The sequence below is a fragment of the Vidua macroura genome, chromosome 26, assembly GCF_024509145.1.
Source record: "Vidua macroura isolate BioBank_ID:100142 chromosome 26, ASM2450914v1, whole genome shotgun sequence".
Taxonomy (NCBI): domain Eukaryota; kingdom Metazoa; phylum Chordata; class Aves; order Passeriformes; family Viduidae; genus Vidua; species Vidua macroura.
Window position 1 is genome coordinate 4,816,025 of NC_071596.1, and position 10,418 is coordinate 4,826,442.

The 10,418-nt window shown below is 50.1% G+C and overlaps 2 protein-coding genes across 3 annotated transcripts in view; both read left to right on the plus strand.

The window, feature by feature from the left end:
* Positions 1–10,418, plus strand: part of CTXN1 (cortexin 1) — a 91,475-nt gene that overhangs the window by 37,058 nt on the left and 43,999 nt on the right. The window lies entirely within an intron of this gene.
* On the plus strand, positions 20–10,034 carry HNRNPM (heterogeneous nuclear ribonucleoprotein M). 2 transcript variants are annotated; one of them, XM_053999398.1, is made up of 12 exons: positions 20–113; positions 871–1,065; positions 1,398–1,551; positions 2,489–2,538; positions 2,825–2,885; positions 4,827–4,928; positions 5,508–5,552; positions 5,987–6,061; positions 6,451–6,549; positions 7,336–8,117; positions 8,438–8,489; positions 9,625–10,034. In XM_053999398.1, the coding sequence occupies exons 1-12, from the start codon at positions 36–38 to the stop codon at positions 9,786–9,788; spliced, it is 1,857 nt and encodes a 618-aa protein (XP_053855373.1). In that variant the 5' UTR covers positions 20–35; the 3' UTR covers positions 9,789–10,034. The 2 variants fall into 2 exon arrangements, with proteins under 2 accessions (XP_053855373.1, XP_053855375.1); XM_053999400.1 differs by lacking the exon at positions 4,827–4,928.

Genomic DNA, 10,418 nt, shown 5'->3' on the forward strand with positions numbered 1-10,418 from the left:
TGTGTTTGTGTCCCCACAGGGTGGTTGAGTTCAAGATGGAGGAGAGCATGAAAAAGGCTGCTGAAGTTCTGAACAAGCACAGTCTTGGTGGGAGACCCCTGAAAGTGAAAGAAGTAAGGAGGGGATCTGTTCTGGCAGGGGTGGAGGGGGGAAGGGGGAGTTCTTGTTAAAGGTTTAGGGCTGACTCAGAGGATCATGGACAGAAAGCAGGACTTAAATAGGATAAAAAACCCCAGTCAACCTTTTCTAATCGTTTTAACCACTGCTGAACTTGTGATTATCAAGACTAAACTTGATGTGAGGACAAAGCAGGAGTTTGGCTTTAATTGCAGTTCCTTTGTTACTGATTTGACACAGAAACCTCCATGTTTGTTCTTTACAAACTCCCCTTTGAATTCTGCATCAGAATGAATGGATTCCAACAATTCCATAGAATCAGCTCTTTCCTGGAATACCTCAAAGATGTATTTCCATTTTAATGGCTTTGCTGTTGACAGCCAGTCCTGGAAGTTCATTCCAGATGCTCTCCAGTGGCACTGGGAGTTTATCTGGGTTTGGAACAGTGTAACAGAGGTTTGTTGTTGGTATTAATGATGAATAAACACCTTGGGAACCAGGGAAATGCCTGGAGAGGAATAACTTTATTATTAAAGGGTACCAATAATAAAGGTATCATTTAAATGATAAAGTGTGCTAGATGTTAGCTAAAATAACATAAATTGACTGACAGAGAAAGGGAAGCAGTTGGCTGGGAGTGTTTAGGGAGCAGATATCCTGGGATAAAGGGAAACTCCTGTCTGTGCCTGTTGGAGCCCTGGCACTGACCATGGTGGATGTGGGGTCTGATCTGAGTGTGTGTGTGTCCCCCAGGACCCCGACGGGGAGCACGCCAGGAGGGCCATGCAGAAGGTGATGGCAGCAGGAGGGATGGGCATCGGGCCCGGCCCTGGTGGCCCTGGCATGATCAACATCCCCCCCAGCATCCTGAACAACCCCAACATCCCCAACGAGATCATCCACGCCCTGCAGGCCGGCCGCCTCGGCAGCACCGTCTTCGTGGCCAACGTGAGTGCTGGGCACCCCCTGCTGCAAATCCAGCAGTGGGAGCCTCTCAGCTGGGGCAAATCTGAGGGAGGAAAAGCCTTGGGAATTCCAGGAAAAGCTCCTTTGTGTCCTGTTGATTCTCTGTGCCAAGGAGGTTCTCAGTTAAGTTGAACAGTTAAGTTAACAGCAGTGTCTGTTAATTGGGATTTTTGAACAAAACTCTCTATTTCAATTGAATTTTATCTCAGCTCTCTGACAGCTTTCATGCCAATACCAGGGAAGGACAGGAGCCCACTAAAGCTGTTTTCTCATGGAAATCTCTCTTGCATTTCCAACGATGCCCTGTTTTGCAGCTGGACTACAAGGTGGGCTGGAAGAAGCTGAAGGAGGTGTTCAGCATGGCTGGCGTGGTGGTCCGGGCCGACATCCTGGAGGACAAGGACGGCAAGAGCCGGGGCATCGGCACTGTCACCTTCGAGCAGGCCATCGAGGCCGTGCAGGCCATCTGTATCCTTGGCAGCAAACTGGGAATGGGCCAGAGAGCCCAGGAAACACAGCAGGGCAGAGTGGGAACTGTATTCCAAAGGAGGGTATTGCCAGGGCAGGGAAGGTCAAGTTGTAGTGGATGGAAAATGGAAAGAAGAGCGAAACGAAGACAAAATTCCATCTTGAAGGAATTGCTGCAGTTTGCTCAGGATCTTTAGCAAAGGAAATTCTCTTTCCTACGTGGATAAATGTACTTCCATCCCAGATGAGTTTCTGTCTCTAGGTTGTAATTAGTATTAAAATGCAATTCTCTGAAAAGATTTGTCTGGAAAGGAAAAAGTCCCCGTGCCAAGGCACACGGAGCTGGTGTTTTCCTGTTCCTGTTTCCTTCCACTGGCCAAGCAATGATTTGCCACCTAGAAACCCAACAGCAATAAAATTCCAGGTATTACTCTCTCAACTCCTGGTTATGGTATGGAAAGGAGGAAAATAAACTCTCTTTCCTTTCCCAAAGTTTCTGTTGGAGTGTTAATTCCCTTCTGCACTGCACCCACTGAACCTTGTGGGAGCCAGACTTGGGCAGAGGATTTGCTGGCATGGCACACTTCAGAATGTGGGGTTGCTGTGGAGCTTTTCTCTGTTTTCTCCTGTTTTCAATGGATAAAGTGACTGAGGAAACATTTAAACACTTGGGCTGACTTAGAGTTACGTTTTCTGTCTTTGTGAACTTAATCTTACCCAGAAATGTGTTTTTATCATTTTTTTTTTAATCTCAAAAAGCCTTTTTTTTTTTGAATGTTCAGTATTTTTAGATTTCAAAGCTTTTTAGTTTTGGAGAAAGCAGAAGGATTTGGGATAATCTGTGAATGATAACTGAGGAGATGGGATTTTCTGAGGGGTTTTTGTGCTCCCTGTGAGAGCACTCAGTGCTTGAACAATGATCCTTAACGACCCCCAGCGATGTTCAATGGGCAGCTGCTCTTTGACAGACCCATGCACGTCAAAATGGTGAGGACACTCCCATTCCCACTGACCTGGGAATGCACTCCTGATTTGGGGGGAATTTGTGGTTTCAAGGCTGGATCAAAATGCAGAGAGGGAAATGTGTGATTCGCCTGTTGCCAGCTGAATTAAGGCAATCAGGATAATTCAGATTATTTTGCTAAAAGACAAATCTAAACTACAGTCAAGACTGCTTTAACTTGAAATTTCTGTATTTGAATTCAAAGTTTTAAGAATCAGGAAATAATTTCCTGCTTTCCTTGCCAGCTTTAATGTGTTGAATTCCTTTTAGGATGAACGAGCCTTCCCCAAAGGAGATTTCTTCCCTCCAGAGCGACCCCAACAACTCCCTCGTAAGTGTCCCCTGCATGATTCAACATCTTCTGCTTTTTATTTGGCTGTTCAGCACCTGGGAACCAGTCCCAGCCCCAGTAAAACTCTGGTTCAGACTGGAAAACTGGGATCCAAATTCCTGAATAATTTCAGAAGGGGGAATAGTGAAGAAGAGCTGCTCAGTGATTTTTTGGATACTTCTTTCAGCTCATGGCCAGAAGCTTGTCTTAAAACATTCACCTTCTCAAGGCTTCCAGAGCTCTCCATTGCAATTCCAAGATCCCAGTGCCTTCCATTAATAGTGGGATTTAATGGAAATACAGTGAATCAGTCAGTACCTCCTTCTCTGGGAGTGGAATGTTTTCCCTTTAATTGGAAGGGCTGAATTCAGGACCTGGGAGCCTTCCAGGCCTTCAAATTTCCACAGGAGATCTTAACAATGTATTAAATATGGAAAGAAGAGGGAACCAGGCTCTTCTTGGAGGTGCAGGATGCAGAAAGCATTGACCAAAAACCCAGGAGATGAAAATTCAGAATAATTGGCTGCCCCAAGCTGCTCCTTCCAACTTGGAATTTGAAGGAACTAAAAGATCAAGTCTAAACCAGCAGTGGAAATCCACAGACTCCACGTGGATGTAAGGAAACATTCCTGGGAGGGTGACTGGGTTGCTCAGAGCTCCTGTGGAGTCTCCATCCCTGGGAATACCCCAAAGCTGTGGATGTGATCTGGGCTCAGCAGCCTGGGCTGAGCTCAGGCCCTTCAAAGGCCCCTCCTGACCTCGGCCATGCTGGGATGAGATACTGGAATACTGAAGAGAAGAGTTGGGACTGGAAGAGCTGGAGGCTGAATTTGTTCAAATGCAGCTAAATTGGGGCTGTTGGTGGAATTTCAATTGTCCTGAGCAGCCTGGACTTCCAGGCAGGGGCTTCCACAGGGGAGTGGATGAGCTTTAAGGTCCCTTCCAACCCAAACCACTCTAGGATTCTGGGATGCTCTGAATTCAGACAGATGCTGTTTTCTTCCTGGGAACCAGACCTGTTGTGTGCTGCTAAATTGCCCATTACTAATGATCATTAATTAGTCCCTCCCTAGTTGAGCTTTCAGTGCCTGTCAAGGCCTTCCTCAGCAGCAGTGTCACTGTAAGGATGTTCCTCTCTCCAGGACAAAGTCATTGGGTTCCAATTCCATTACCTTGGTGTAAAACTACCTAAATCCCTCTGGAAGCCTGGATTTTGGCCTTTACTGGGTGGGAAGGGGGACCTTGTGCTGTTTTAAAACAAGATTCAACACTCCTGTGTTCAGTGCTGAGCTGGAAACGAGGGAATCCTGCAGGCAGAGGATGCCAGGAGCTGGTGTTTGTGCCAAGCAGAGAACTTTCTTCCTGCTTCAGGAAATAAAAGGGCTTTTTCTTCTTTCTTTGGGCTGGGGAATCCTTAAGGAAGATTGAGCTCCATGCTGGGAATGCCGTGTTGTGTTTGCTCAGAGAGAGGCTGGCTGTGTGCTCACAATTCCATCGGTGGCTGTCATTGATCCATAGGTGCTTCAGTTCTCCCCTGCAAGGGGCCAACCCTGGCAGAGGTGGAGGTGAGAACTGTGCACACATTTAGGGGATCTTCTCCCAAATTGCCCACTCCACCCTCCTCAGCTGAGGACTTTGCCCAAATGAAGCAGTGTTCTAGCCAGTTAATTTTTCAGGAGTCAGCTCCAAACCAAGTTTTCTCAGCAGTAAGAAATGGAAATTTAAAGATGAAACCAATTAATTGGAGATAGTTTTTAGCCTGTTTCAAGACACATCTACTCTTGATTTGTTCCACACTTCCCTGCTTTCAGTACACACCCCACAGGGGGGACACAGCAAGCTTTTTTTGGAGAATGAAAGTCAATTACTTAAGAAATAAAACTTGCTGTTTTGTCAAACTATGGAAAGAAGGCTTTTTTGATATCTGAATATTTTCTTCAGATGGTCTTGGTGGTATTGGCATGGGATTAGGACCTGGAGGTCAACCTATTGATGCAAATCATTTAAACAAAGGCATGGGAATGGGCAACATGGGACCTGGAGGTAAGAAGATTACTCCTATGCTTTTGTTTCATGAGAGCTTTAAGCTGTGTAGAAGGTAGATAGCTTTGTTTGCCTCCCCAAAAAGTTGGTAGTTTCTTAGGAATGTTAAAGCCAAATGAGTTTTTTTTTTTGTTCAGCTTGATAATGGAAACTTGAATTTAACCAACTGCTCCATTTTTATTTTTTTTTTCCACTGTGGTCAAGACACAGCTCTCATTTTCTGACTCTTGAGCATGAGCAGCAGACACTGCAAAGATCCATGACACTCCAAACCATCTCTCACTTTTAACACCTCTAGTGGGCTTGCAAATCTTTGGTGAGGATCTGTTGAAATAGCACAAGTTTCAAAGAGCCACCTAAAAAGTAGCACACACTCAGCTTTCCATGTCGAAATGCCAGTGGGTTTTTCCCCTTTGCTGCTTGATTTTCTGAGCAGGAATGTTGAAATCTCCTCAGACTTATCCCATGTAAGCTCTTCAGCCCAAGCCATGGATGTGTTGTGTGGTTTGAGTTCTGCAGCCTTTGGCTGGAATTTCTTGGATGACACCTGCTATATAAAGCTTTCTCTTTTATTTTGAGGAATGGGAATGGAAGGCATGGGCTTTGGAATGAATAAAATGGGAGGTAAGCTGTGGTTCTTGATCTTTCATAGCTTGGCCTTTGTGGAAGTCCTGCAGACTGAGCTGTTTGAGTGTGGCAGGAATTTGTGTGCTGGGGAATCATCACCAATTTAGCAAGAATTGGCTCCTTTTTGGGTATTCAGGCTGCTGCAGGTGTGTGGGGAGGGTGGGTACATCCCATAAAACATGACCTGTGCTTCCTTAGCTCAGGAGATCTGGAAGTGCCATCCCTGGGTGTCACAACTGGATCCTCAATATCCCAACCCAAACCACTCTGTGATCCCATGGTTTTTATAATGCTGTGCCCAAATCCTGACCCCTTTTTGGGAACTGGTGGGTAGGGAGTTTCTCGTGCCTGTGGGAATGTTGTGTGGCAGCAGCTCCAGTGTGGAGCTGGAAAGCACTGCTAAAGAATCCCTGGTAAATCTGTTTTTTTAGGAATGGAAGGTCCCTTTGGTGGCATGGAGAACATCGGCCGCTTCCCAGCTGGGATGAACATGGGCAGGATGAGTGGTAGGCACTGGATTTTTGTGTGTCCTCCTGGCTTCCCTGGGAGGGATCCCTCTTTCTACAAGCCTCAGTTTTATGGGAATAACTTGGGGTTTTTCCACTTGTGTCCCCAAGTCCCTTTTGGCCTCTGAGCTGCACAAACCCAGTGATTTATTGGTGGCACCTTGCAGGGTTTATTCAGATAAATTCTGGCTCTCTCCAGAACCCAGAGCCTCCCATGTTTTTTGGGGTAAATCCTGCTTTCCCTTGGGGCTTTGGGCTCCTGAAGCCATGACAAAATGATCAAGAGAAAATCACAAAAACCTTCCTGTGCTTCAAAACTATTCCTGTGGTAAAATGTTCTCTCGGAGGTCGTAAAACCCCCTGCAAACTTCTCCACTTCCTCTTTGCAGAGATGGATCGGGCCATGGGAGGGGGATTTGAGAGGGAGTTTGGAAGAAATGAGATGGGAATGTCCCGGAGTTTTGGAGAGACCCTGGAGAGGGGAATAGGTGAGTGCAGTAAATGAAATCCATTTCCTGCCTGCTTTTCATTCCTGAACTGCTCACAAAAATTATGGGGGTTTTACAGATAAAAAAAAAGCAGATTTAGATTTGCTCTAGGAATTTGCCGTCTGGCTTTTAAATGCTGCTGGGAAGTTGTTAATTTTTGTCAGTGAAAACAAAATCCTGCTTCTCCCGCTGCCTGTATCACATTTAACTTCCAAGCATGTTCCCTGGAAATACTGGACAATCTCAGTAATGAAACTGCAGAATTTCTGGAGCAAAGCTGAACCCAAACATCTCTGAGCAGGCAGAGCTCCCCCATCCAATTTCCAGATTTAATTTGGTTTAATGACCAAATCACAACATTTCAGAATCAAAGGAACCGTTCCCTGTGTCCTGTCCCTCCATCCCTTGTCCCCCGTCCCTCTCCTGCATTCCTGGAGCCCCTTCAGGCCCTGGGAGAGGCTCTGAGCTCTCCCTGGAGCCTTCTTTTTTCCAGGTGAGCACCCCCAGCTCTCCCAGAGCTCCAGAGGGGCTCCAGCCCTGGGAGCAGCTCTGGGATCTCCTCTGGACTCTCTCCAGCAGCTCCACGTCCTTATTTTGGGGTCCCAGGAATGGGGCAGCTCTGCAGGGGTGGTCTGACCTGAGCATCTGAGTTTGCCTCATCCTGCAAGCCCAAAGCCCTGGATCGAGGGAGCTCTGAGTGATGGGAATTCATCCCAGCAGAGCGAGCAGCCGCTCAGGTCTCTGCATCCCTGCCCAGCTGCTGATGCTGTCTGTGCTGTGTTGCAGGTGGTGGCAACGCCAGCATTCCTGGCATCGAGAGGATGGCCCCTGGCATCGATCGGATGGGCGCGGGGATCGAGCGGATCCCGGCCGGCATGGGGCACGGGATGGAGCGGGTGGGCTCGGAGATAGACAGGATGGGGCTGGTGCTGGACCGCATGGGCTCCAACGTGGAGCGGATGGGCTCGGGCATGGAGCGCATGGCCCCGCTGGGCATCGACCACCTGGCCCCCAACCTGGAGCGCATGGGGCCGGGCATCGAGCGCATGGGGCCGGGCATCGAGCGCATGGGCTCCGGCATCGGCTTCGGCATCGAGCGCATGGGCGCCGCCATCGACCGCGTGGGCGGCGCCATGGACAGGATGGGCTCGGGCGTGGAGCGCATGGGGGCGGGCATGGATAGGATGGGCATCGGCCTGGAGCGCATGGTGCCCGCCGGCATGGGCGCGGGCATGGGGCAGGTGATAGAGAGGATGCCCGCGGGGCTGGAGCGCATCGGGGGCCCGCCCATGGACAGGATCGGGATAGAGAGGATGGGAGCCGCCCCCATGGACAGGATGGGCCTGGAGCGCATCGGGGCCACCAACATGGAGAGGATGGGGCCGCCCATGGGGCAGGGCATGGGGGCAGGGATGGAGCGCATGGGGCTGGCCATGGGCAGCAACTTTGAGCGGCCCATGGACATGGAGCGGGGCAACTTCGCAGGGAATTTTGCAGGGTCCCTGGGAGGAGCCGGAGGCCCTGCGCCCGGCGTGGCCCGGAAAGCCTGTCAGATATTTGTGAGAAATGTGAGTGCCCCTTTTTCCTTCTCCTTTTCGTGCTGCCCCCTTTTCCCACTCCTGCCCTTTCCCACCCATGGCGTTCCTTGTCACTGATGTGTTGATCTCATCCATGCTTGGTTTCCAATCACAATGTCTAATACTGGATGCTGCCAAATTTTGGGGGGAGTTGGAACCATTTCCTTACCAGAAGAGCTCCTGGCTGACGGTGATCCGTGGTTTTATGGCAGTGGCTGTCCTGGGATGGGTTCTGCTTTGGGGGTTTTGCAGGGCTGCCTGCAGGTTGTTCAGCAGAGCCTCAGTAATGGTTTATTCTTCTCTTCCCACAGCTGCCTTTTGATTTTACATGGAAAATGCTGAAAGATAAATTCAATGAATGTGGTGAGTTGCTTTCCTCACTCTGAGAAACGAATATGAATAATGGCCAGATAATAACCCAGAGGGCAGGGTCAGATGGGATATTGGGAAGGAATTCCTGGCTGGGAGGGTGTTGAGGCCCTGGAGTGGATTTCCCAAAGAAGCTGTGGTTGTCCCTAAATCCCTGGAAGTGTCCACAGCCAGGCTGGATGGGACTTGGAGCAGCCTGGGACAGCAGGAGGTGTCCCTGGGTGCTCTTTAAGGTCCCTCCTAGCCCAGACCATTCCATGGGAACCAAGCCCAGCCTTGGCTGTGAGGCGGAGCCTGTGCTGGGATAAATCCACCTCCTGTCAAACAACACCAGAGCTCTGAGTGCCAAAGCCAGGGTGGGGAGCAGCCCTTGGGGTGGAGAATTTGGATTACATGGAGAGTGCCAAAGCCAAGATGGGGAGCAGTCTCTGGGGTGAAGAATTTGGATTAGATGGAGAGTGCCAGAGCCAAGTGGACAAAGCCAAGGGCAGCAGTCCTTGGGATGGAGAGTGCCAGAGCCAAGATGGGGAGCAGTCCTTGGGGTGGAGAATGGGGATTAGATGGAGAGTGCCAAAGCCAAGTGGACAAAACCAAGGGGAGCAATCCTTGGGATGGAGAGTGCCAGAGCCAAGGGGAACAGTCCTTGGGATGGAGAATGGGGACGGAATGGAGAGTGCCAAAGTGGGGAGCAGTCCTTGGGATGGAGAATGGGGACTGGATGGAGAGTGCCAAAGCCAAGGGGAACAGTCCTTGGGATGGAGAATGGGGACTGGATGGAGAGTGCCAGAGCCAAGGGGAACAGTCCTTGGGGTGAAGAATGGGGACTGGATGGAGAGTGCCAAAGTGGGGAGCAGTCTTTGGGGTGGAGAATGGGGATTGGATGGAGAGTGCCAAAGTGGGGAACGGTCCTTGGGGTGGAGAATTGGGACTGGATGGAGAATGCCAGAGCCAAGGGGAACAGTCCTTGGGGTGAAGAATGGGGACTGGATGGAGAGTGCCAAAGTGGGGAGCAGCCCTTGGGGTGGAGAATTGGGACTGGATGGAGAGTGCCAGAGCCAAGGTTGGGAGCAGCCCTTGGGGTGGAGAATTGGGCCTGGATGGGGAGTGGCTCACCCCGCTGTGCCCCCAGGCCACGTGCTCTACGCCGACATCAAGATGGAGAACGGCAAGTCCAAGGGCTGCGGCGTGGTGCGGTTCGAGTCGCCGGAGGTGGCGGAGCGCGCGTGCCGCATGATGAACGGGCTGCAGCTGCGCGGCCGCGAGATCGACGTGCGGATCGACCGCAACGCCTAGGCCCCGCTGCAGGGCCGCGCCTGCCCCTCCGCCGCCTCCTCTGACTGGATGTAAAGCTGTTCAGCCCGACCCGGTTGCTTTCTGGAGTAATTTTAAGTCCTTTTTTTAACCGAGGGAGCCCCGTTTTACTGGTTTTTTGCATTGGAACTGCCATGTGCACAATATTTTTTTGTAGTTGTGGCATCTCGTTGACCTGACAGATGTAAACAGTCTGACTTTGATAATAAATGCCAGTTCAGTATTTCAGTCGCAGCGTCCTTTACTCTGCTTAAAATCCCTGCCAGCTCAGCTCAGCAAAGTCCAGTTTGTCAAACAAATCCAGTGTTCCTCTTGATTTCTGACAGAATCTCTTTAAGATGTGTCCAAGGGTGCAGGATCTTCCCTCTCCTGTGTCCCACCTAATCCATGGGCAATCCCAGCTCAAGGTTTTTCTCTAGTGGCAATGCTGGTTTTAATCTCCCCTGGGTCGTGTTGATGCCATTGGGCAGGCCTGAGCTGAAACTGGGGTTAAAAACCTTCTTTTTCTCTCCTGTGGGGGTGTCTGGCCCTGGCAGGTAAGGGGCAAACACCTGCTGCAGGTGCGAGGGGGGAGATTTCCCCTTTTCCTGCAGGAAACGCTTTTAACACGAA

Coding starts and splice junctions, on each gene's coding strand:
- HNRNPM (XM_053999398.1), top strand. CDS start 36: ATGGAGGAGAGCATGAAAAAGGCTGCTGAAGTTCTGAACAAGCACAGT. Junction 2,539..2,824: donor GACCCATGCACGTCAAAATG/GTGAGGACACTC, acceptor AATTCCTTTTAG/GATGAACGAGCCTTCCCCAA. Junction 6,062..6,450: donor GAACATGGGCAGGATGAGTG/GTAGGCACTGGA, acceptor TCCTCTTTGCAG/AGATGGATCGGGCCATGGGA.